This window comes from Microtus oregoni, unplaced genomic scaffold, assembly GCF_018167655.1.
Source record: "Microtus oregoni isolate MIOR12 unplaced genomic scaffold, Mior012 000011F_ref0000422, whole genome shotgun sequence".
Taxonomy (NCBI): Eukaryota; Metazoa; Chordata; class Mammalia; order Rodentia; family Cricetidae; genus Microtus; species Microtus oregoni.
Window position 1 is genome coordinate 51086286 of NW_024543070.1, and position 25961 is coordinate 51112246.

Sequence of the window (25961 nt, forward strand, 5' to 3'; positions counted from 1 at the left end):
TTTCAAAGCCTGAATGAAAACCTGTATGGTAGCAGAGGCTTTTAATCCCAACACTCAGGAGACAAGAGGCAGGCAGATCCTGTGAGTTTAAGGTCACATGGTCCACAGAGCTAGTTCCAGGTCAGCCAGGGCTACAGAAAGAAACTCTTGGGAGGTAGGGGAGGAAGCAAAAAAAAGAAAAGAAAGAATACTTTGCCAATCATTGATAAATATTATTCAAGTCATAAATCTAAGTAATGTATATTCAGTATTTCTGATGTGTCAAGGGCAATAATCCTCCTTGGATTCTCATAAGACATATATTTTTACACGTATTTACTATATGCCTAATAGTAATAGTTGTTTAGTAAAAGGCAGAGCCAGGATTCAAAGTTGGCTAGCACAACTGAAGCTCAAACTATTAATGACTGTATTCATCATCCACTGAGTAAAACCTTAGTTACTTTAACTACTTATGATAAATCTAACCGTAACTGAAGACATCGAATTGGTTCTACCTTCTTTTTATATACCAATTACAAATCGATTACATTGCATTATCAGACACAATGCCAAAAAATAAACGTGCTAAGTTGTGAAGGAAATGCAAATCAAAATCACCAGCAAAATAACAAGTATTGATGAAGAAAAGTATGATGGTGACTTTAGTACAGCCCTGTTAAGAGATCAAAAGATCCAGGCTGGAGAAATGGTTCAGAATACAGAGAACCCAGGTTTGGTTCCCAGCACCCACATCCATTAATTCCAGTTCCAGGGGATCTGACACCCTCTTCTGACCTCAGGGAGCACCTGGCATTCACAGAGTAAAGATGCATGCATGTGGGCAAAATTCATGTGCATAAAATAAATCTAAACAAAAAAACTTTCTAAGAAATTAAAATATTTAAGATAACATGATAACCACATATCCCAGTAATTCTACTCATAGATATACTAAAGACTAATGGATACATACCCAGGGCTTGAGGGTGTATAGTTCAGTGGTAGAGTACTTGCCTATCATCTCCTAACCTCATGAGGAAGCTTATTAAATAGCAAATGCTGACCAATTATTCCTCCACCACCCAACTGCACATCAAACTAAAGACTCTCTGTGTCTGAGGTAGAACTCTTAGTAAATTAGCTACTTTTTCTTAAAGCACCAGAGATCTGCCAAGATTGAAAAAAAATTCATCCCATAGTTAACCAGTACTTGTTTTTTGAGTCCTGAGGCTTGGGGATGGAGGGACCACAAAAAAAGATAATCTATGATAGTACAAAAGTCTCACCAGCATGTGATAACTGACTCCATATAATTTCAGTGTTGCTTTATCTCACATAGCAAAATGAATAAATAAAAATTCAAAAAATTATGCAAGCACTTATTAGAAACCTACAAACCAAAAGCTGCTAAAAATATTTGTTTTGTTTGCTTGTTGCTTTCAAGATAGAGTCTCATTGTGTAGCTTTGGAGCCTATCTTGGAACTCACTCGGTAGATCAGGCTGGCCTCAAACCACCACCACCTGGCTAAAAACATTCTTAACAGTAAAGGTGGTAGCAATTATGATTAAGCTGTTATAGATATCACAAACTACCAAACGCCAGGACTAAGGACAAATTAACACATGTGCTTTTTCTACTAGCTCAGAGCAGAAAGACATTAAAAGCAGTGTCAGCAAAACTGCAGTATCCTTAAGAATCAGAAGTGCATGCCTATAATCCCAGCACTCGGAAGGCAGAGGAAGGTGGGCGCACATCTGAGTTCTTCAAGGCCAGTCTGGTCTACAGAGTAAGTTCCAGAATAACCAGTGCTACAGAAAGAACACAGAAAAGCCAAAGAGAAAGAGAGAGAGAGAGAGAGAGAGAGAGAGAGAGAGAGAGAGAGAGACAGGAAACAGAACGACAAAAACAGAGAGGGAAACAAATCAGACAGGTCAGATAGCTTAGTGGCAGAGCCCTGCCTATTGTACACAAAATTCTGGGTTCAATCCCTAGGGGCTCCCAGCACCACAAATAGAAGTGCCACACACAGTGGCTCAGACCTCAAATCCTATAATACATGAAAAATGGGGCAAGAACATCACATGTTTAAGGATAGTCTGCAAACTAGATAGGTCAGCCTAAGCTCTACAGTAAGATTATCTCCAAAAACAAAACCTTGCAAGCACTTCTGGGGATCAAACCCAAGGCTTGCCACTGAGCAACATCCCAGCTCCAAAAAAATTATTAAACAGCTGTTGCTCATATAAATTAATCTCTGACTTATGTCTTAAAAACAACAAGTATTAGAACATCTGTCCTAGCGATTTTACTTATAGCCATTATTTTTTTGTCTCCTTTCCTCCCTCTGTTTTCCCCTTAAGAGACAAGATCTCACTACAATAGGCCAGGCCAGATCCAGAACTCATGATCCTCTTATACTAAGTACTATAATTAATTACAGGTATGTAACATGTCAAGCTTCTTTCTACTGTCTTAATATGCTTATTTTCCCATCCCTCTCAGATAATGGAAACAACCAGACCTGTGGCAGTCTATGGCTCTCTACAATACTAGGTATAAATGAATCCTTACTTACCACTGGCTAACTATAAATTCAAACAAGTTACTTAACTTACCTAAGTCAAGACAACCCTTTATTTATAAAATGAAAAAATGTGGCTGGGCAGTGGTGGCACATGCCTTTAATCCCAGCACTTGGGAGGCAGAGGCAGGCTGATTTCTGTCAGTTTGAGGACAGCTTGGTCTATAGAGCTAGTGCCAGGACAGGCTCCAAGGCTACACAGAGAAACCTTGTCTCAAAATAAAAAAAAAAAAAAAAAAAGAAACGAAAAAATTAAAAAATGTGAAGATCAGAAAAAAATATCACCAAGGCTAGAGAGATGGCCCAATGGTTAAGAGTGGTTGCTGCTCTTGCAGAGAACCCATTTAGTCTCCAAGCACCCACAACCACTTCAGCTCTTGACTGGCCTCCTTGGATAAGTACATACATATGCACATACTCACAGAATATAAACAAATAAATGAAATAATTAAAATACACCTAAAAAAATAAAAACGAAGGGAGGTGCTATGGTGTGGTTGATAGAAGTGATTCCCCAGGACACACACGATGAAAGGAAAGGAAACTCCCACAAGTTGTACTGTAACCTCCACGTGTGCCATGGGACAGGAACACCCTGCCCTCCACACCCGCATAAATAAATAAATAAATAAATGAATAAATGAATAAATGTAATAAATGTCTTTAAAATAAGACAGCAAGGTTTAGGAGCTGGTGGCGCATAACTTTAATCCCAACACCCAGAAGGGAAAGTGAAGACCAAGCAAGGCTACACAGTATCAGAAATGTATTCTGAAGATTGGCACAGAACAGGCAATGTGAGACTATCATTAGCCTAGAATGAAGTGGTGACTACCCTTGAAATTCACCAAAGCTCAAGATTCAAATAACCAGTACTCAACTCCCAGGCCTCTATAGCCTCTAGAGCTGTTCTGCACCACTTACAGCCTCAGCAAAAAAGAAAACAGTGAAAGTACCCATTCACAGAAAGAATCTGCTGTGTTCTGAATTTGTTGGATGGGCTGGCTGGCTGAGATAGGCTCTCATGCACCACATGCTAACCTTAAATTTCAACATATCACATAGCCAAAAATGAACTTGTTACAATCCTATGTTCATCTTCAAAGTACAGGGATTATGTACCAATTATGTAGGTACTATCACACCTGGTTTATGCAGTGGTGGGATGAAAGTTCAGGTTAGTGCAAGGCTTAGTACAAGTTAAGCAAGCAATGTACCTACTGAGCTCTAAAAGCCATGTGCTAGGGATTCTTTTATGACCCCAACTAAAACAAAGCTGTAAAACTTCACCTTCATTCACTCAAGCAACACTTACTAGGTCAGTCTAGACCTTGAGCTATGAATATGGGAGATACAATTTCTCTGTCAAATAACCAAGTCAAAGACCAGCAAGATTGCTCAGCAGTAAAGATGCCAGGCCTGACACACTCACTTCAATCCCCAGAACTCATACAGTGAAATGAGAAAACCAACTCCCGGGGCTGGAGAGATGGCTCAGCGGTTAAGAGCACTGCCTGCTCTTCCAAAGGTCCTGAGTTCGATTCCCAGCAACCACATGGTGGCTCACAACCATCTGTAATGATATCTGGCGCCCTCTTCTGGCCGCAGGCATACATGCAGACAGAATACTGAGAATACTGTACACATAATAATAATAAATAAATAAATCTTAAAAAAAAAAAAAAAGAAAACCGACTCCCACAAGTTGTTCTCTGACCTACATAAGAGCACCATGACAGATGCATACATTAAGTTAATCTTTTTAAGTTTAATTTCTTTAGGGCTCGGAGAGATGGTGCAAATAGTTAAGAGCAGTGGTTGCTCTTTCCAAGTACCCAATTTTGATTCCCAGTACCCACCTGGTATCTCACAACCATCTGTAACTCTAATTACAGGGTACCCAATGGCCTCTCTTTCTGGCCTCTGGAGGCACAGGCACATATTCAGTACATAAATATACATGCAGTCAAACATTCACACACGTAAAAGGTTTTGTTCTGTATTTTAAAAAAACTAAGTTGAAAGTACTCAGGAGGCAAGCAATCTCTGAATTTGAGGCCAAACTGGTCGATAGAGCAAGTACTAAGACAGCCAGGGCTGAAGTATGGAAGTATGGTTAAGTGCTGGGCATTTATCTGCACATTCAAGGTCCTGAATTCGACCATCAGCACTGAAAACAAACAGAAATTATAAAGTATAACAAAGACCAACATTAGGGGCCAGAAAACAGCTCAGCTGTTAACAGTACCTGTCAGGCAAAATTGACAACCAAGTTCACTACCTGAAACTTTGGTAGGAGAGAACCAACTCCAAAAAATTGTCCTGTGACCTCCATTTATGCTTCCATGCCACGCACGCGCACACAAATAATTTCAGGTTTTGTTTAAAAGACTAGTATACACCACAAGGGATGGCTCACATTTGTTATCTCAATGACTTAGAAGGCCGAGGCAGGAAAACCGTTCACTTCAGTTCAGGGCCAGCCTAGCCTTAGCGCCAAGCAGCCTTCTGACTCTACCTTACCCAGTCATGACTCTAACTACTAACCATAACAACATAGCACTTTTAAAACATAAGCACCTACTACAAAGTCAAAAACCCATTTACTGGCCAAACACTATCATGGTCTAACCTTAAGGTTAGAGTACTTACTGCTTGAGTACACAGTAATAACACTACCTGATATGCTCAAAGCCCTGGGTTTAATCACTGCTATCACAAGCATATACACAAACCCTCAGTGTCCCATTTGGGGGGGTTGTTATTATAATTGCTAGATTTGTTTTTATTTTTATGTTTTGTGTGCTTCTTATGTAGGCATGAATCAGTAAGTATGCATGTAGGGGTCCGTTCTATCCTTTCATCATGTGGAATCCAAGGATTGAACTCAAATCAGGTTTAGTGACAAGGTCTTTTACTCACTCAGCCATTTTTCTGTTCTTTATTAAGGCTGTTATCATTTTTATTTATTTATTTGCTTTTTTCGAGACAGGTTTCTCTGTGGTTTTGGAGCCTGTCCTGGAACTAGCTCTTGTAGACCAAGCTGGTCTCAAACTCACAGAGATCCGCCTGCCTCTGCCTCCCAAGTGCTAGGATTAAAGGCGTGCGCCACCACCACCCGGCTTGTTATCATTTTTAAGTGTGTGTGTGTGTGTGTGTGTGTGTGTGTGTGTGTGAGAGAGAGAGAGAGAGAGAGAGAGAGAGAGAGAGAGAATGATTATGAGAATGTACATGTAAGTGCAAATGCCTGAGAAGGTGGCTAGATCTTCAGGAACTGTGTGGTATCTGAAATGAGTGCTGAGAACTAAACACAGGCACTCTGGAGAGCAGTGCACTCTTAACTGCTGAGCCAGTGTTCTAATTTCTTCTTCTTCTTCTTCTTCTTCTTCTTCTTCTTCTTCTTCTTCTTTTTTTTTTTTTTTGGCTTATTTGCTTTTTTGTTTTTAGATACAGGGTCTCCAATGTATAACCAAGGTGACCTGGAACTCACAACATATAACATGAGCTAAATTCAAACTCTAGGTAATCCAGCCATATATTGGTGGCTTAGTTTCTGAGACAGGATCTCACTATGGAGTCCAGGCTGGCCTCAAATTCTCAATCCACCTGCTTCAGCTTCCTGAGGGTTACAATTTCAGGTTTGTGTTATAATATCCAGACTATGCTATCCTTAGATACCTACATTTTTAGTCATGCAATGAGATACAGAACTCAATTATTGCAGAACTTAGGTACATTAGCAAAATACTGAAAACAAACTCAATGTTCATCAACAATTAATTGTAGTACATCCAAACAATATGAAGGCTGAAGAGATGGCTCAGCAGTTGAGAGTTGAGTTCCCAGTATCCACGTGACAGCTCACATGGTCTGCAATTCCAGTTCCAGGGGAAATCTAATGCCCTCTCTGGCCTTCCAGGGCACTGCACACATATAGTACACATACATGTATAACAGGCAAACATTTATACACATGAAATATAAGTAAAATCTGTTAATAAAAAGGATGAAGCAATTCTTTTGTGTGTTTCTATTGTGTATGTATATGAGAGCACATGCGTGTGAACACAAGTAGATGGGGAAGAAAAAGGATAATTTGTGGAAATTGGTTTTCTACCTCTATATGGGTTCCAAGATCAGATGATCAGGCGTGGTGGCAAGTGCATTTACCTGGTGAGCCATCTTGCTGCCCCCCCTCTTTATTTTGAGACAGGATGTTATATAGCCCAGACTTGCCTCCAACTCACAGCGTAAACAAGGATAGCATTGAGCTCTGGTTTGGCCTCTAAACACCAACAACTGGAATTACTGTTATGCACCACACCTGACAGCTCTTTATGTAGATGCAGAATATAGTCGCTCACATCACAGACAAAATATGATATAGACAGTACAGAAGAGCTATCAAGGTTGTTTTCTCAAATGTGTAGGTGGATATATAGGCCAAATGATATATACTTCTTAGTCTCAGTTCCTTAGGAAGGCAAGACAGAAGGATTGCCTGATCCCAAAGTTATAAGGTGAAACTGAGGAACACAAGAATATCCTGAGGAAAAAAGACAAAGTATTTTGTAAGAAAAAAATTGTTTTAAGTATTATTCATATGGGCATTTTGCATTCATGTCTGTGTACTACAAGCATGCCTGGTGCCCATGGAATTCAAAAACGAGGTATTAGATGTCCTAGAACTAGAGTTCAAATGATTGTGAGCCACCATGTGGGTACTAGGAATTAAACTCCAGTCATCTGAAGAGCAGGCTACTATTCAGTGAGCCATCTCTCTGGTCCCCAAATGAATATTTTTATCTTATACTATACTTCTTGAGACATAAAGCAACTTCAAATTACTGAAGGAAGTAAAGCAGCATAAAATGTAAACGGAACACAAATAGAAACCTTTACAAGCTCACAAAGCATCTGAAGTCTAATTCGAATTGGGAGGAGAGGACTGCTAGGAGAAACAGGTACAAAATAGCCCTTGGGAAAAAAAAAAACTGTCAACAGTTACTAAGAGGTTGCCAATGTAAATGAAGGACTACAAAAAAGCTGAAGTCATGGCAAGTTAAAGGCCAGCCTAGTCTGCATAACAAGATCCTGTCCTAACAAAAAAAGAAGTACCCTTAGATCACCATGAGACTATAAATGCAAATGAAATTATAAGCACCTCCAAAATAACATACTTGGGGGCTCGAGAGATGGCTCAGTGGTTAAGAGCATTGCCTGCTCTTCCAAAGGTCCTGAGTTCAATTCCCAGCAACCATATGGTGGCTCTCAACCATCTGTAAAGAGGTCTGGCGCCCTCTTCTGGCCTTCAGGCATACATACAGAATACTGTATACATAATAAATAAATATTTAAAAAAAAACAAAAAAAAAACAAAAACAAAATAACATACTTTATAAAAATGGATCTTTCTAGATTTTAACTGTACTGCCAGGAAATGTAATGACAAAAACCAATTTTAACATTTCTGGTAAATATACACTCAATACTGGATATACAATTGTTAAAAATAATAATCCTGGGGCTCAAGAGATGGCTTAGAGGTTAAGAACACTTACTGTTCTTCCAGAGGACCAGAGTTCAATTCCCAGCACCCACATGGCAGTTCACAACTGTCTGTAATTCCATTTCCCGGGGATCCAACACCCATGGCAAAACACCAGTGCACATAGGTGTACAAAGTAAGTTCCAGGTCACTTACAGAGAAACACAGTCTGGGGGAGACTGTAATATTAACTGCTTGCAAAAGAATAACCTCTGCATAATTTGAAATGTTATATCTTTATTTTTTCCTTTTCTTTTTTTAATGGTTTTTCAAATATCTCTGTGAATTCAAGGCCTGCCTGGCATACAAATCTGTCAAACAAAGAGAAACCCTGTTTTGAATAACAAAGATAATATATATATATATATATGCAAGTTACATATGGATGACTTAAAGTCTGATAATGCTTTAAGACGATGGTACCTTGATTATATGACTTCCTCCAAATAACTTAGTCTTCAGACTCTACTTATTTTTTTACATTTTTCAAGATAGGGTTTCTCTGTAGCTGTGGTGCCTGTTCTGGAACTAGCTCTTATAGACCAGACTGGCCTCAAACTCATAGAGATCTGCCTGCCTCTGCCTTTTGAGTGCTGGGATTAAAGGCGTGTGCCACCACCACCCAGTCTCTACTTATTTTTTTAATTTACTATTGAGACAAAATTTCCATTATATAGCCCTAGTTGGCCTAGAACTCACAAGAGATCTTCCTGCTTCTACCCCACAATGTGCTGGAGCTAGTGGTATGTGCCCCCTTCTGTTTACACAGAACACTCTCCCACGCATGTAAACACTGGGTTTACATACCCAGATAGATTTACTTTTCTAAATTACAAATTTAACCAGCCCAATAGTACATGTCTGCGATTCCAACATTTGCTCGGAAGGCTGAAACAGGTGAGTTCTATGCCAGTCTGACAACATAGGGAAAGTAAAATAAAACGAAAGGACTAGAACATATATAATCTATTAAGGGATAAAAGATTCAAGTACATTACCCGTAACATTGTGCTATTAAGCAGTGGGAAGAAGACAGGAACTGGAGATGCTAAGTAAGCAGGCACAGCACTGCAGTTAGTTCCTGGTAAAGTTCTAAAATTCTTCACTACATGTCTATTTGAAAATTAAGCTTGAGAGATATCAAGATGGTTCCATGGGTGAAGGCACTTGCTGTTAGACCTGACTGTGTGAGTTCAATCCCGTTTGGAACCCATAGGGTACAAGGAGAGAACCTGCTCCATCAAGTTGTTCCCTGCCTTCCACATGTACACTGTTGCAGGCATATATACACACAAAGGTTAAATTTTTTTCTGATGGGTATAGTGGTGTATGCCTTTAATCCCAGGTAAGTGGGATTCCAGTGCTACATAAAAAAATCCTGACTCAAAAACAAAACAAAACAAAAAAACCCTAGGTTGTGGTGGTGCATGACTTTAATCCCAGCACTTGGGAGACAGAGGCAGGCAGATCTCTGTGAGTTCAAGACCAGTCTGGTCTAAGAGAGCTAGTTCAAGGACAGGCTCCAAAGCTACAGAGAAACCCCCGTCTCGAACTCTCCCCCCCGAAATAACAAAAAAGTTAAGAGCTCAACTACTGAGCCATCTCTCCAGCGCCCAAATTGTTACAGTTCTTTATGGAAATCAATGCAGATGTAAGCCTATCAAGAACTATTAAAGTTATCTTTGTCATAATTCTGTCAGTTACCCTCAGGAAATAATGTCATACATATTATAAAACTGACAAAGTACCTAGTTTCAAGACTTCTCTTACCCAGGCAGTAGTAACACACACCTTTAATAGCAGCACTTGGGAGGCAGAGGCTGGTGGATCTCTGAGTTTGAGGCCAGCCTGGTCTACAAGAGATTAAAAAAAAAAACAAAACAAAAAAAGAAAAAACCTTCACTTACAGGTGGGTGTAGTTGCTCCTGCCTATAATCCTAGTGAGAGGCCAAGACTGGAGGAAGCCTAAACTACAAAGTGAAACCCTATACAAAACACAAAGACTCTAATATCACCTCTAACAAAGACCTGATATTAGAAGCTTAATTTTACTTGTTTATACAATAACACTTCTACAATTAAGATGTTTGCAGACATTTCAAACCAGTTGTGACAGAACACACCTGTGATCCTAAAACTCTTCTGTTTATGGTCGGCTTGAGCTATACAGCCCTCAGCTCTTTTAACCAAAATCACTTTAAACTCAGAATCTTATTATCCTTTAACGGTTCTGTAATTCTTTGCAGATTGTGGCACAGTAGGACGCCTTATTTAAAACGCACCATATTATATATGGTGTGCTAATTATATAACACATATAAAGTTTAGGAGTATAGAGGGATCCCCTCCTATGAACAAAGCTGTGGGTCCTAAAATTGACAAGAAAATACTAATTTTTAACAGGGAGGAACCTTGAAGCAGATTCTCACTCCAATAGAGGCTATTCCATAATTTAAACTCAAAAGCCCCACCTAACTAAGCCTCCTGAATACTATGACTACAACAAGCTTAAGCTATTATTTGCCCAGACCTTGTTTTGGTTTTCTGAGACAAGATTTTTCATATCCCAGTCTTTCTGTCCCAGCTCCTGAACACTAACATTACATACGTCCCACAAAACATAGATCTTTAATACATTTTATAAAGAAGTATGGATGGTCTTTTATTGCTTTTTATACGTGATTTCCTTATGTAACCCTCACTAGCCTGGAACTTACATTGATCCGCCAGTCTGTGCTTCCCAATGTGCTGGGATTAATGGCGTGTACCACCACTCCTTGGCTACAATAAAATTTTAAAGATGTGACAAATAAATAAATAAATAAATAAATAAATAGGGGCTTTGGGTATAAAATGTCAGTAACAATGAGTATGACATTAATGTCCACTGACAGCAAAGCCATACAGCACAGAAAGAAAGAAGTAGAGATGACAGGGAGTACACCTTAACTTAGAGCAACTTCTTTCAGACTGTTCCTGGTACATAAGGGATATCACATAACCAGTCTTTACTTTTAACAATATCTAATATATTAAAACAGTTCATCCTTCAAAATGTATTCTAACCTTCTAGTGCCCCTTCCCACTTTTTGAGAAAGGGTCTCACTGTGTAGCCCTGGCTGGCACTCACCACATTCAGCCTTCCAGCACTCTTTTACAAGTATTGAAGGGGTTAGCGATGCAGCTTAGCTGTTGCCAGATGATCAGATGCTTCCCCAGGCTCTACAGAGCCCTAGGTTCTATTCTCCATTACCTGCATATACCAGTTATAGCAGTACATGCTTAATTCCAGCACTGAAGAGGTAGATGGAAAACTATGTATGAAGTTCACAGACATCTTCCAACAGAAAAGGAGTTCAAGAATACCCTTGCGGGCGTAGTGGCGCACACCTTTAATCCCAGCACTCAGGAGGCAGAGGCAGGTGGATCTCTGTTGAGTTCGAGACCAGTCTGGTCTACAGAGAGAGTTCCAGGACAGACTCCAAAGGTACAGAGAAACCCTGTCTCGAAAAAACAAAAAAAAAACGAACAAAAAATACCCTGGGATACTATTTTTTAAAAAGGAAAAATTATATTTATGGTTAGGCATGACAGTGCATGCTTCCCAGCACTTGGGAGACACAGACAAATGGATCTCTTTGAGTTTGAGACCAGCCTGGTCTGTAGAGCGAGTTCCGGGACAGTCAGGGCACAGAGACCTGTCTCAAAATATAAACATAAATAAACAGTAGATGGATGGACGGATGGAGTCACATTTGTGTGTGTATGTGTGCACGCATGTGCATGCGTATGTGTATGCACATGTATGTAGAATCAGAGAACAACTTACAAGGGTCAGTCCTCTCCTTCCACCATGTGCGTCACAGGAATTAAAGTTATTAGGTTTGGAAGCAAGTGCTTTTTACAGACCAAAACCAAAAAGAACAAAAAGGCCTTTATAATTTCATGTAACAGCAGCAGACACAAAAACCTGATGTAATATGTAAACATTACATTCATATACGTCAACTTATTGGTTCTCCAATTTGTAAACGATGGGATTACCAAATTTAAGCAGACAGGCACTGCAGCATATGCCTACAGTCTTAGTACCTGGGAGGTGAAAAAAAAAAAAAAAACATTAGGGATTCAAGATCATCCTTACCTACTCAGTCGATGAGTTTGAGGTCAGCCTGAGCTACATGCTTGAGATCCTATCTCAAACAAAAGGTAAAAAGGCAAAATAAAATAATGCTTATTGAGTCATTAAAAAATGTACATCATCTAGAGTATACAAAAATATCTCTTAAAAACTGAGTCTTATAGCATAGGGCTATTCCTGATACTCAGGAGGCTCAAATAAGAGGATAGTAAATTCAAGGCCATGTCAGGCAACTTAGCAAGAATTCTGTCTCAAAAGATGTAAAAAAAGGATGTGTGAGCCGGGCGGTGGTGGCGCACGCCTTTAATCCCAGCACTCGGGAGGCAGAGGCAGGCGGATCTCTGTGAGTTCGAGGCCAGCCTGGTCTACAAGAGCTAGTTCCAGGACAGGAACCAAAAGCTACGGAGAAACCCTGTCTCGAAAAATCAAAAAAAAAAAAAAAAGGATGTGTGTATGAGTATGTATGTATATATACATATATTAGTGGCAGAGCCTACAAAGTATGAAAACCTAAATACAATTCCCACATTAGTAACCCCCACAAAGAAACCTCTGAAGATAAATGTCTAAACACATGGTAGGCCAAGGCAGGAGGGTCCAGGAATACAAGTCACCTGGACTATACTAGTAAAATGGTTATCATCATCACCGACAATGCAACTACCACTGAATAATTTAATTTGAAAACAAAAAATATATTAATATATTAAGCAAAGACAAAATACAAATAGCAGGCACTAGAGAGATGGCTCAGCAGTTAAGAGCACAGGTTGTTCTTCCAGAAGTCCTAAATTCATCAATTCCCAGCAACTACATGGTGGTTCACAACCATCAATAGTAGGATCTGATACCCTCTTCTGGCACAAAGTCAATAGAGCAATCATATACATAAGATAAATAAACCTAGTGCTGGAGAGATGGCTCAGAGGTTAAGAGCATTGCCTGCTCTTTCCAAAGGTCTTGAGTTCAATTCCCAGCAACAACATGGTGGCTCACAACCATCTGTAATAAGGTCTGGTGCCCTCTTCTGGCCTGCAGGCATACACACAGATAGAATATTGTATACATGACAAATAAATAAATAAAATTTTTTTTTGAAAAAAGGATAAATAAACCTAAAAATAAAGCAAATAAATAAACATAGGACTGGGCAGATGGCTTAGAGGTTGAGAGTACTGATTGTTCTCCCATAGAACTTGGATTCAATTCCCAGTATCCATATGGCAACTCGCAACCATTGGTAAGCCAAATTCCAAAAGGTCAGGTACCCACTTCTAGCCTCCAAGGACACCATGCACAACTACTATATAAACATTCATGGCAAAACACCCACACACAAAAATCATTTTTGAAAAAAGCATGCATTAATATCAGCAAAAATATAAGTTAAAACAACAATGAAGGAGCCAGGTGGTGGTAGCACATGCCTTTAATCACAGCACTCGCGAGACAGAGGAAGGGGAATTTCTGAGTTCAAGCCAGGCCAGCCTGGTCTACGAAGTAAGTTCCAGGAAAGCCAAGGAAGATACATAAAGAAACTGTCTCCAACCACCGCAAAGCAAAAAAAGAAAAAAGAAAGAAAAAATATAATGAAGGGACCTGGGAGATAGTTCAGAAGGTAAAATCACTAGTCTGCCAAGCCTGACCACAAACTCTATGCCCATAATCCACAAAACGCCAGATGCAGTAGTATGTACTTGTAATCCCAGCACTCCTAAAACAAGAGAGATAGACAGAAGGAAGAGCCAGGAGATCTACCTGGAAACTCGTGGACCAGATAGCCTGGAGTAGTCGATAAAGCCTTAAGAAGTGCAAAGAGAGCCTGGTGGTGGAGGCAAATGCCTTTAATCCCAGCACTGAAGGGCAGACAGGCAGATCTCCGTGAGTTCAAAGCCAGACTGGTCTACAGAGCAAGTTCCAGAAAAAAAAAAAAAAAAAAGTACAACAATAACTAGGTCTGGGACCCACTTAGTAAAGAAACCTGACTTTCACAAATTGTCCTCTAACCTCCTTATGCACACTGGGTAATAAAAGGGGTAAGTTCAAATCATAAATACCCCCTCGTTCTGTTTTCATGTGGAACCTAGAACCCTATGCACAGGATACATAGCTATTGGGTTACAACTCCAGCTGCTGTTATGTTTGGAACTTGACCATGTGGTTTTGGTTTGTTTTTTTTTTTTTTTTTTTTTTTTGGTATATGTATAAGAGAGTGTGTGCCGTGCTATGAACCCAGGCTACTCTTGAATGTACTATGTAACCCAATTGACCTGGAGCTCACCATGCTTTATTTACCCTTCAGAGTGTTGCGACTACAGGCACGAGTCACTCCACCGTCTTGTTTTGTTTATATTCCAAGATTTTTATATTTACTCTTTTTTCATTTTATTTCATGTACAGGCATTTCTGTCTGCATGTATATCCTGGGTCTAGAATTATGGAGGATTATGAGCACTACGTGGGTGCTAGGAACTAAACCTGAGTACTCTGAAAGACGCTCTTCAAATGCTGAGCCATCTCTCCAGCCTCTCAAGATTGATATTTTGAAGTGTGTGCGAGTGACCATGAAGACAAGATGAGGTCTCCCTGGATCTGGAGGTATAGGCATTGTGAGCTGCCTGATACAGATGCTGGGAATCAAACCTGGGTCCTCTAGAAGAGGAGTAGGCACACTTAAATGCTGAGTTGTCAACCTAGCGCACAAAACAGTATTTTATTGTGTATCCATGGCTAACCTTGAACTCTATATGTAGACCAGACTAGCCTGGAACCCAGAGATATACCAGCTTTAAGGATCAAAAGTGTGTGCAACATCCAGCATTTAAATCTCATTCTGTAAGCCAGACTGGCTTCAAAATCAAATCCTGCCTTCAGCCTCCCAAGTGCTGTGATTCCTGACATGTGCCATGACATCCAGTTTGATATTGCATTTTAAGTGACTATGATATAAGGTGAAAGGATCAGTTTGCAATCAGATTTTCTTAAAGATCCAAAGTCACCTGGAGACAGTTTTCACACAGTGAAATTGTAGCTAAGTAAATTGATGTAAGCAGATGAGCAATCATTGTGACACATGACTGTAATGGTAACAGGGGGAATTTGAGGCCAGTCTACGCTACTCAGAAAGAAAAACCAGGTGTGGTCAGGTAGCAGTGGAGCATGCCTTTAATCCCAGAACTCAGAAGGCAGAGGCAGTCAGATCTCTGAGTTCAAGGTCAGCCTGGTATACAGAGCTAGTTTCAGGACAGCCAGGACTACACAGAAAATAAAAAGGAAAAAGAAAAACCAAGTATGGTAAAGCATCTGTAACTCCACCTTTTGAGAGGTTAGAAAGAAGCAGGAGGATCAGACGTTCAAGGTCATTCTCTACTATATAGAAAGTTCAAGAACAGTCTACATTACATGATTCCCTGTCTCAAAAATATATACAAAGGGTTAGTGAGATGACACTCCAGATAAAGGAGCTTGCTGCCAAGCCTGATGATCTGAGTTTAATCCCAGGACCATGGAGTAGAAGTCCAGAACTAACTCCCTTAAGCTGTCCTTTGACCTCCACATTCCTGCCAGACCATGTGAATGGATAGGCTCAAAACCACATTGCAAATAGTAAATGTAACAAATCTTCAAAGAGTTACTTCAGAGAGACTTGTAAATCACTAAGGAAAGCTGGCTGTATTCAATCCTGACTGAAAGGGTCAAGTACCATAAATACTGACCTGTAGTTCAGGTTGGTCTCAAACTCAAGATAACCATTCCTGCCTCAGTTTCTTGAGTGGTAAGAAATAAGTGTGAGTCACCACATCTGGCTCACTTTCTTTTATGACATCTCATTTTACAACAAGGCTATGAAGACCCACTCAGTGAAACAGTATCAAGCAATTAATAATAAATCATTGCCTGTTCAAAGTGTTGAGATCTAATCTTTTTTTAAAAAGATGTCACCTAATATGTATACAGGTTTGTACCAAGAAAAAGAAGTAAATAAAATTTTCTGTATCTATACAAATCTGTCAACTACCTTGTTAGATACACAATATTCTCAAAAGGTTCATTTTTTTAAGACAAAGTCTCGGATTGTAGAGCAGGCTGACTTAGAACTCACGATGTCTCACGAGTGCTCACCCTCAAGAGTGTTAAGAATATAGGTGTGAGCCACTGTACCAGCTCTGGTGCAGTTTTAACAGGACCAATACTAGACCACAGATACTTGAAGAGAACTACAGGTTTGCATTTCTTTGTTTCTACTCAATCTATCTCTACACTCAAATCTAATGCATTTATGAAAACAAAGACAAAACTATACACATGTACAATAAATATCAACATGAACCCAAGGAAAGCTTTGTCCCAGCTGCCAGTCGGTTTTCAAAATAACCTATATACTCTAATAAACATCCAGGACAACAGAAATTCAAGATATCCACCACAGCAATTTAAGCTAAGAAACAAAAGTATCAATCTTAGCTGATATTAATCAGCAGAAACAAAGGTGACACACCCACATTCTCTCTCTCCAACTTTCAAGATAGATAGAGCTATAGAGTTAAATAAACTTTTAATGTCCTCAAAACAATCATCTATATGCTATAAAAAAAAAATTTGTATGAAATCTATGTTGTATTTTCAGGCATCTGTTGACTCCCAACAAAAATATAATCCTCTTTGGTGACATTATCAGTGGCCATGACAAGACAGGGTTAGAGCAGAAACAAGAATCAAATGCGTAAAGCTAAGAGATCTTTCACACAGCAAGTACTTTTAATTTCAGAAGTGATGAGACCGGGGCTAAGAGAGCTCAACTGTCATTAACTAGTCAGTCAAGAAATGCTAGGTTCTGAAAAATAAGAACTTTATCTCTTACCGCCCTCCTGCAATAGGATATAACACTATGGGACTCGTGCGTTCCTCTCCATTTCTACACACATGTGCACGCTTGCACACAAGACCTATCTACACATACACTTCAAATTTTAATAGAAAAGCTTATCAAGTCCAAGTCAGTGGTAGTGGTTATCAAAGGCATAGACTGCTGCAATGTTACAAGTAGTTCAGAAAAAATTAACTTAAATTTTGAGTGCTGGCCAAGAAAGTTTCTCATCTTAGAGCCAAGCTAAATCTGTGCCCAAAATGCACTTCAACTTGGAGCAATTCTGGCCCCCTAAAAAACAAGTCACGCTTTATGCAGTAACAGGACTTCCCGTCACACATTGGTTCCCCTGAGCTGATAACGGCATCAGCAGACCAAACGTTTTTTGGTTTTGTTGTTATTGTTGTTGTTGCTTTGTTTCTTAAAGATAATCAAATGTATATCTACCTGCATTTTGAAAATGTAAACCTGACCTCAGTCTAATGCCTTCACAGACTTAACACATAGCCAATCCTCAATGGAGCAATCTGGGATAAACTATAAAGAACCAAACTCACATAATAGAGATAAGGTTTAAAAATCAAGGAAAAATTCCCCAAGAAGCTCATCGTTAGCTTCCAGCTATGAACTGGCAAGAAAAACAAATTAGTTTAAGTTTCCCTTTAAGTGGCCTGTATATATACACCGAAGTATATATTTAAGTTGTACCAAAAGCTGCTTACAAATGGCAATTCCTGTGAAGTGGATGATGATGAGGTTCCGGGTAATTCTAGCATGTTTCCTAATGTACTGGTACTGGAGTCTGGATCATCCTGAAAAGATAAATTTATTGAGTTAAATTGCTCTTCTATGGTAATGTTTGTATCTCCTAGTGAAATGGGGGCTGGGAGGAGGGCTGTTTTTTCATTGCTTCCGTCCACTTCACTTCTTTGTTTATTTTTCTGTTTTTCAGTTTCAGGAGCTAAAGGCAAGAATGGCCGTTTGGCTGCACCATGTCTACTCTCTGGTGAGCTGTCTTGTTCACGTCTCACGGCCATTTCTACACCAGTTTCTGATTTGGGCTCATTATTGCAGGTGGCATTGGTCTGAGTCTCCTCAAAGAGCTCCTCTATACTCTCATCCTCTGTGACTGGCTGTTCTGGGTCCATTTCAGAATCTACATCTGCATCGTCCACACAAGTAAAATTCTCAAAGTGCAGAAAGCCATTCTTGGTCGTCTCTGTTACTCTCAACTGGAGTTCGGGGGAGTTATTACAAGAGGAATCCTCTTTCATAGCAAGTGCTGTTGGACCACCAGGACTCAAGGAAGTGCGAACAACTGGCGACTGAGCTCTTGAATCGCTTTTTGCAGGGTCTTGAAAGGACTCTGATCCATCAGCAGACCCACTTAAATACTCTACATTGATCATGGAGGCCAAATCCTGTAGTCTCCGCAGTGGAATGTAACAAGATGGAGAATCTTGTCCATAAGCATTTTGGGATGTTCCACTGGCAGTCGGTAACTGCATAGTACACCCTTTAAGTGGCTCAGAAAAATTGGATTGACCATTACCGAATGGGCTGTCCTTGTCTTCTGTGGCATCTAAATTCACTGGATTAGAAAAGGACAGCAGACAATTCCTTCTAGAGAGTTCGCAAGTCTGATCCATACTGTGCCCGCATCAACCTGGAATCCAAAAGACACAGCAATTAATCTGAGTTAACAGACCATCTGATTCTTCTCTTCAAAATGGCAGCCACTTCTGAAGGCCTTGTGGCCTTTCTGCTGCACTTCCAAGGACGGAAAAAGTTCTCCAGGCTGACGACAGGAAAATGGCCTCAGTGAGTCTCCGCGAACTACATCTTCCCGGAGCTGGGCAAATCCTGCCACATGGAAACAGCCCGTTCCTCTTCCCTGCACTGCAGGCTGCTGGACACTGGGGCTTAACTAAAATTAAAACCCTTTGGCAGTCAAAATTCCCAGATCTCAAACGAGAACCTCATCCTCCCCACGCCCAAGGTCCGGCAGCCAAATCTCTTCAAAGAGAAGGGGCTGCGGGTCTCGGGGGCAGCTTCTGGACGCTGCACAAAAAGGTACCCCCTCCTCCTCAGCAAGCTGGGCGCAGCGGTCACAATAGCGCTGCACCCCGCGCCCAGTCGGCGCCAGAGCCTTTGCAGCTACCGTGCGCAGGCCTCAAGCAAGTTGGCCGAGGCGGGTGTGCCCCGGAGCTTGCCTTCCTGACTGCAAACATCCTGCGTTCACGGCTGCAAGGGCCTCGAGACCGAGACACGGCCGGGAGAGAAGCCGAGGCGGCCGGCAAAGCCGAGGCCGGGTAGCAGCAGCTGCTACAAGCTTGACAAACATGGCTGCTGCCGACGCCAACGCCGCCTGCCCGGGCCGCGCTCCTTCCCACCGCCGCGGCAGCGCTTCCAGGCCGGCGCTGTTGGCACTCATCAACACTCAGCAGCAAGCAAAGTTTGCTGCGGGAGGGCGGCCGTCCCCGCGCCCCCCACCCCCCCGTCCAGCCAGCTACCTGAGGGGACGCAGAGGCCGTGGAGCGCGCGGCGGGGGACGGCCGGCGATGCACGGGCCGCGTTGGGAGGAAGTTCGCCGCAGCCCCGGCCGGCTAGGCCTTGAGGCCGGCTGGTAGTGATGGAGGCGGGGGAGGGGGCCGCGGCTGCAGCGCCGCCAGCCACCAGCCCTGGCTCGGCCACCGGCCCTCCGACCGAGTCCCTCAGCCCACGGCCACCACCATCTTCCCGGCCCCGGCTGTCTCCTCCCTCCCCCTCCCGCCCGTCACCCACCCCTGCGCACTAGTTACCGTGCCCCGCGCCCCCTCCCGGGCCAGCTGGGGGGAGGGGGTGACCCTCATTACACTGGGGCGCCAGCGGAGCGGAGGGCAGAGAGAGGAGCCGCTCGCCGCACCCCCCTCCCCCCTCCCTGCGTCTCTCTTCGGGCAAGAAGGCAGCGAAGGCGACCTGCCCCGGCCTATTCCTCCTCCGCCGCCACCGCCGCCACCTCCTCCTCCTCCTCACACCCCCACCGCGCGCGCCCCCGCGCCGGCGCGTGCTACGGAGAGCGCCTCGCACTGGCCCGCGTGTGCGACGGGAGCCCCGGGCGCGCGCGCAACCCCCTCCCTACCCCCCCCAACCACCCGCGCGCGCTCCCGCGCGCGCGCTCCCACGCCTCACTCTTCGGGGTTCAGGGCGGGTGAAGTCGGGCTCGCGAGCGGGCGGCCCAATCAGCGGCGCGGCGGCTGTCGCCCCCTCCCCTCCCCCTGTGCGCCCGCTCGGGGCCGGGGCCTACGGGCTGGCCCCGGCTGCCCGGGCGGGGCCGGAGGCAGGCTCCCTGGGGGCCTCGCGCGCCTCCGGGGAGTGGCGGGGCCTGCGGGCGTCGTGGGTGGCATCGAGAGCCCTTCACCTACCTCGGGGCTCGGCCTCGGCCCCTGGTCGCACACGACTCCCTCACCCTTCTCCCAGTCCTGCTGCACCCCAACCCCGGAGACACCTGGCCTGGCTGAGGCCTGTCCTGCCGGCCCTGCTCAGGCCCGCGTCAGCCCCAGCCTCCATCTTAGGTTACAGCCCGGGCTCCCCATCCACTGGGCACCTGCCCTCAGCCCGCTGGTTTCGAGCCGAGGCCAAGGCTACCCCCCTCTTGCCGTAGGGCTCACCTGGGGGCTGGGGCAGGGGTCTTCGAGGCCTCAGGCCCCGAGCCGACGTGGCCACAGGTGAACCCCCTTGCCCAGCCGCACCCCAAACCCACACCACCACCACCACCACAACAGACCAAGCTGAACAGGAAACAAAATGGAGGCAGCAGCTCGGGTCTGCCTCCCCGAGCCAAGCCTGTCCAGCCCTGGGGCTCCCTCCTGCCGCAGGCTCGACGCCCGCGAGGCAGGGGGCTGGCTCCTCCCGGGAGCCTCAGGCAGCCGCCCTAGAGCAGCGCAGGCGGGCCCGGGACTCGGCCCTGTGCTCCCCACGGCTCCTCACCCACCCCCTTTCCCTTCCCCCTTCCCTCGTTCCTCTCCCTCCCCGGGCCGGGCCGTGCGGGGTGAGCGGCTCCGGGGAGCAGGGTCGGGTTACCCGCCCGGGCACTGGCCGCAGGACCGTGGCCTAAGCCGAGGGTGGAGGCCGTGAGCCCCCCCAGCTCTGAGCCCACGCCCTGCACCCCGACCGGGATGCAACCCCACAGCGCGCCCGCACCTCGGCCTGTCGCTGTGCAGCCCCCGCCCCGTGAGGCCGAGTCCCTAGTCCAGACAGACACCGCGGGGACGAAGCTCCTTGGTCACCCTCGGGCCCAGGGGTCTTCGCAGCCCCGGGCGGGGCGAGGGGAGCCCTGGGGGGAGGGGTCCACTAATCCCTGCACCGCCTCCCGCGCCTAGGCTGGGTCTGGGCCTGGCACGGCGGCCCGGGCTGCGGGCGCTGGCGGCCTTGGCTAGGTGCGGTCGCGCGGGGCTAGGGCCCGGGAGGGGCTGCGCCTCGCACAGCGGACGCTGCAGTTCTCCGCACCCAGGCAGATGGCCCTCTCGAGCGCGCCTCACCCCTGAGGCCCAGGCATCGGGACCCCTGCGGGACTGCACGGGGAAGACGGACAGGCTAGCTGGTCCGGCCAAGCCTGAAAGACACGAGCCCCCGGCCTAGGGGCAACTCTACGTGAGGATGACGGGAACCTCCGAGCGTGCACTCAGCATCAGGGCCCCCGCAGCACCGGTCTCGTAGGGCTGTGGAGCGTCCATTCCTCAAAGACAGTGGAAAGACAGGTCAGGGAACCCAAGCCAGGCCTGGTCCCGCAACTCCAGTCCCCTGAGGCTCTTCTCCCTTCCCGGACCCCGCTGCTTCCTGGGCTTGCTTCACAGCAAGAAGCTCACCTCAGGCATTACTTGGACCCTAGAGCGTTAAGCGCATCCTTGTTGTTGTGAGAAAGCCATATTGGACCGCCAAAGAATTTCCGCCTCTTCCAGAAAGCCTTCTGTGATTTGGAGTTCATTTTAAAGCTGAGGGCGCCGCCCTCTATAGCCACGTGACCACCATCCCTCCAGAGGCTTAGTAAATGTGAATAGTTGTTGCCCCAGTAGAGTGTTTACCGGGGGCCCTCTGGTAACGAGACCCCACTAGGGAGAACAGCCACTTTTGGTATTCTCCTCCGGGTATCTGTACCGGTCGCGCATCTGTAATGGGTGAGCCAAACTCCAGCCACCCTAGCCTTCACCTCGTGGTTAGGTCCAGCAAGCAGCAGCTCAGGATGCTTCTAGCTGTTTGCTGTCCAAGACCCACAATCCATTAAAAGAGGCTCAAAAATAAGCTTTTAGCATACCTTCAGTAAATGCTGGAAGTCTAGCCCTGCCAAGAGAGCGAGTTTCCTTAAAGAGCGCCGCGTGGAACCAAGAGCACTGAGGGTACTGTGACCTGAGAAGTTCCTTCGGTTGAAGACCGAGCTACTAAAGTTTCCAGATGCAAAGCTGACTGGCAGTTTTCCCTGTGCAAGAATTGGCCAGCGAGAAGCTGGGGCATAACTCAGGGGCCTCCCTCATGGGGACCCGCCTTTTGTTCTACTGAGGAGTCGCTCCTGCTAACTCCATCAGGCAGTTCCATAGAAAAGCATGGCTCCCTTTTCACACCTCGTAATTTGAGCCTGTCATTTCTAACTGGCAGTTACCCCCGGTGCTCATCACTCCAATCAAAACCCTTCCGCAGTGCTTAGCCATTTTGACATACTTGGAACTGCCACTGGACAGCCTTGGAGAAATTATTTTTCAGCCCCACCACCACGCCTCAGTTTCCCCACGTGTGGCCTCCAAGTCACAGGCAACTTGGATGATTCCATGACAGGCTGGCAGTTCATCCTTAACAATTACAGACAGCCCTTGATGAATGCTGAAATGTAATTTATTGCTTCCTTCGGTAACCATTTCCTGAATTCTAGGCAACATACTAGACTGGGGAAGCAAAATATGAGGTTCCTGACATGGAACCTCAGGGAAAAATCAGACTTCCCTGGGTAACACCTAAGGGCCCTCTCTGCCTCTTAGAATAAAAATGTCTACCAAGTGACCCAACCAGCATGTTTAATGGAGCTGACCTAAGTGTCTTCTGGGGGTCTTGATTCTCCCAAGGATACTGAATTCTCAAATGAAACAAGACCGCTTTCCTATAAGATGGGTTCTGGGGTGTACACCCAGCTCTTCTCCAGCTGATCACAACTCAAGAACTTATTCTGGGCCTGTGTGTCTCACCTAGAAACAGATGAGACTAGATGTGTTTGCTCAGTGTGTGTTATGCGTTAGACACCACTGAGCACTCGGCACACACCTGTTCTTTAACTCTTTACTAGCCTATGAAGAATTAGGGACTAGGAGGTCAAGCCCGTTGTGCAAGGTTTCAGAACCACTACTCTCCCCAGTTTGGTGGGCCACCATCTTTGTTCTAGTCTGCACACCCAACAGATGCGTGAGAAGCCAGGCATGTCGGACACACAGATGTGCAGGGATTTGTATGTTAGATAGATCACCTTAGCTTCCATTTCCTCATCTGTACTGTAATCCATGGTTATTTTATCATGTCCTACCCAGATGCGAGGTACCTACTGGGACTCTCGGTCAGGCAGCCCTTTTGAGTCATTGATTCAGCAAATCCTTGTTGAGGATGGTCAGAGCCTTGTGAAGAAAGAAGAGCAGCGGGAGATCTAGAAAGAACTTCCAGGGCAAATACTGAAGTCAGGGAGGGAAGGCACAACAGAGACTCCAACAGAGGAACCCAGAGAAACACCAGATTGGGGAACTGATGACGGCTGAGCATGACCACGACCTGGAGCGTGGGCAAGGAAGCTGTAGGTGCAAGAAGAGGCTGAAATGAGGATAATAAAAGATCACGGGCCTAACCCGAAGGACCTTGGAAGGAGCTAGGGTATCATGGAAGGATAAGGGCATGATTTTGCCTGTAGAGTAAAAACAGTCTGCTATTATCTGAAAGCTCAAAAAAAAAAAAAAAAAAAAAAAAAACCAGCCCAACAACCCCAGAAAGGATCCTGCCTCTGGTATGTGCTGACTGTTGTATTCCACAAACATAGCTATTTCTCAACCAAGACACTGTCTCATTTAATCCCCTGGGGTGGACGCTCTTGTCATTTCCATCTTGCAGGCGTAAAGCTTGACATACACACAGCCGAACTTCCAACCTCTGCCCAGTTCATACTCTTTGTTCTCAGTCAAGGCATGGCAGAGACATGAGGCCTCTCATAAGTCATCCCAAATGTAGGTAGTGGGCACTGTGGCCATCCCTTCTGGTCAACCCCTGAGGTGTTTTCTGTGTGTTTCCACACAAGGGCTCTCTCTCCAAAGCTAAATTACACTTAAGATCAAGGCCAGAAGCTGGGTGGTGGTGGCGCACACCTTTAATCCCAGCACTCGGGAAGCAGAGGCAGGTGGATCTCTGTGAGTTCGAGGCGAACCTGGTCAACAGAGCTAGTTCCAGGATAGCCAAGGCTACACAGAGAAACCCTGGCCACATCAGAAGTCAGACAGCTCTGTTGAAGAATTGTCTTCCTGTCCCAAATGCAAGATGTCTCTCACCAAACTGTCCCATATCTATAGCTCTAACTCCAAGGACTCCAGCTGCCACTGTCAAGTTTTCTTCCTTTCAAATATTACTTTGCAAAATCCTGTGTATGGATGTCTCTACATCATCCCTTACCCAAGCGGCCTGGTGCCAAGATAGGCCACATTTCCTCATGTGACTACTTGTGCTGGTCCCTTTGCCTTTCCCTCTCTGACAGGCAAACAAATGTTCATATCAGTGTAGAAGATGCTTTAAGATGACCAGTAGTGGCACTCACCTTTAATCCCAGCACTCAGGAAGCAGAAGCAGGTGGATCTCTGTGAGTTCCAGGCCAGTCTACAGAATGAGTTCCAAGACAACTAGGGCTACATAAAGAAGCCCCATTTCAAAAAGCAAAACAAAACAAAATGCCTTCTCTTAGAGGTATTCCCCACAGCTGTCCTAAAGACAAGCAATTCCTGCCCACCCCCCTAAAACATGATCCTTTGCAGTGCTATTGCTTCTCAATCTGGCCTCTGGCAGACAAGGCACAGGGCACACAATTTCCTGGCCTCTAGTGACCAAGCTCAAAGCAGTGAGGTGCAAAGAATGCCACCAGAATACAATTCCTGACTCCTGGCTTTATCCCTCCCTCACCTCCAGCCCTGCATCTTACCTGTTCTGAAGGTTTTCTAGGGTCGACCCTAGCTGTATATGAATAAAGGAACAACAGCAAAAAGGTGACAACGAACAGAAGTAGGCTGTAACGTCAGCACTTGATGTTGGAAACAGGATGACTCGGAGTTTAAGATCATCCTGGGGGTTCAAAGACAACCTTGGCAATGTAAGATGCTGAGTCAGAAACAATAACCAAAGCAAAACAAACACCCACAGACTGTACGGGAAGGCAAAATATGCCTGGTGCTAGGCCCTTAGTAGACAGCTATGGCTTTCCACTCGGTACATCCCCCAGCCATCCTGCTTCCTCGCTGGACATCTGATTTGGTTGGGTGCATCTCTACCCTGATTCCACTGGATGGAGATGAAGATGGGAGAATGCCAGGCTTGAACCGCCTGGGGGACCAGCACAGGCAAATACCAGCAGCCAAGAGCCAGGAAATGGTGTGCCTTCAGTCTGTGTAAGAGTTGACTTTTACAACTCACCCAGCCATCACCTCCCTTCCACAGCAGGAGATCACGTTTGACAGACAGAGCAGATGGAGGTACAGCCGGCCTATAGCCAACCCTGTAAGTGGTGGATGGCGCTGTTTCTACTAAGAAGGCCAGGAAAGATGAAGGTGATGAGACTCTGGATGAAGGTTTGGTGA

At 44.8% G+C, this 25961-nt stretch overlaps 1 protein-coding gene across 8 annotated transcripts in view; it reads right to left on the reverse strand.

The window, feature by feature from the left end:
* Positions 1–21040, reverse strand: part of Nsd1 (nuclear receptor binding SET domain protein 1) — a 107111-nt gene extending 86071 nt beyond the window's left edge. For 2 of the 8 annotated variants that reach the window (XM_041660028.1, XM_041660036.1), the window contains exons 1-2: positions 19635–19901; positions 17844–18787 (exon numbers count right to left, since the gene is read on the reverse strand). In XM_041660028.1, the coding sequence (XP_041515962.1) occupies positions 17844–18770 (927 nt within the window). In that variant the 5' untranslated portion in view covers positions 18771–18787; positions 19635–19901. Of the gene's footprint in view, positions 1–17843; positions 18788–19634; positions 19902–19922; positions 20190–20771 lie in introns of those variants that run through there. The other 6 variants (XM_041660034.1, XM_041660035.1, XM_041660033.1 and 3 more) reach the window with 6 other exon arrangements.
* Between the last annotated feature and the right edge of the window lie 4921 nt (positions 21041–25961).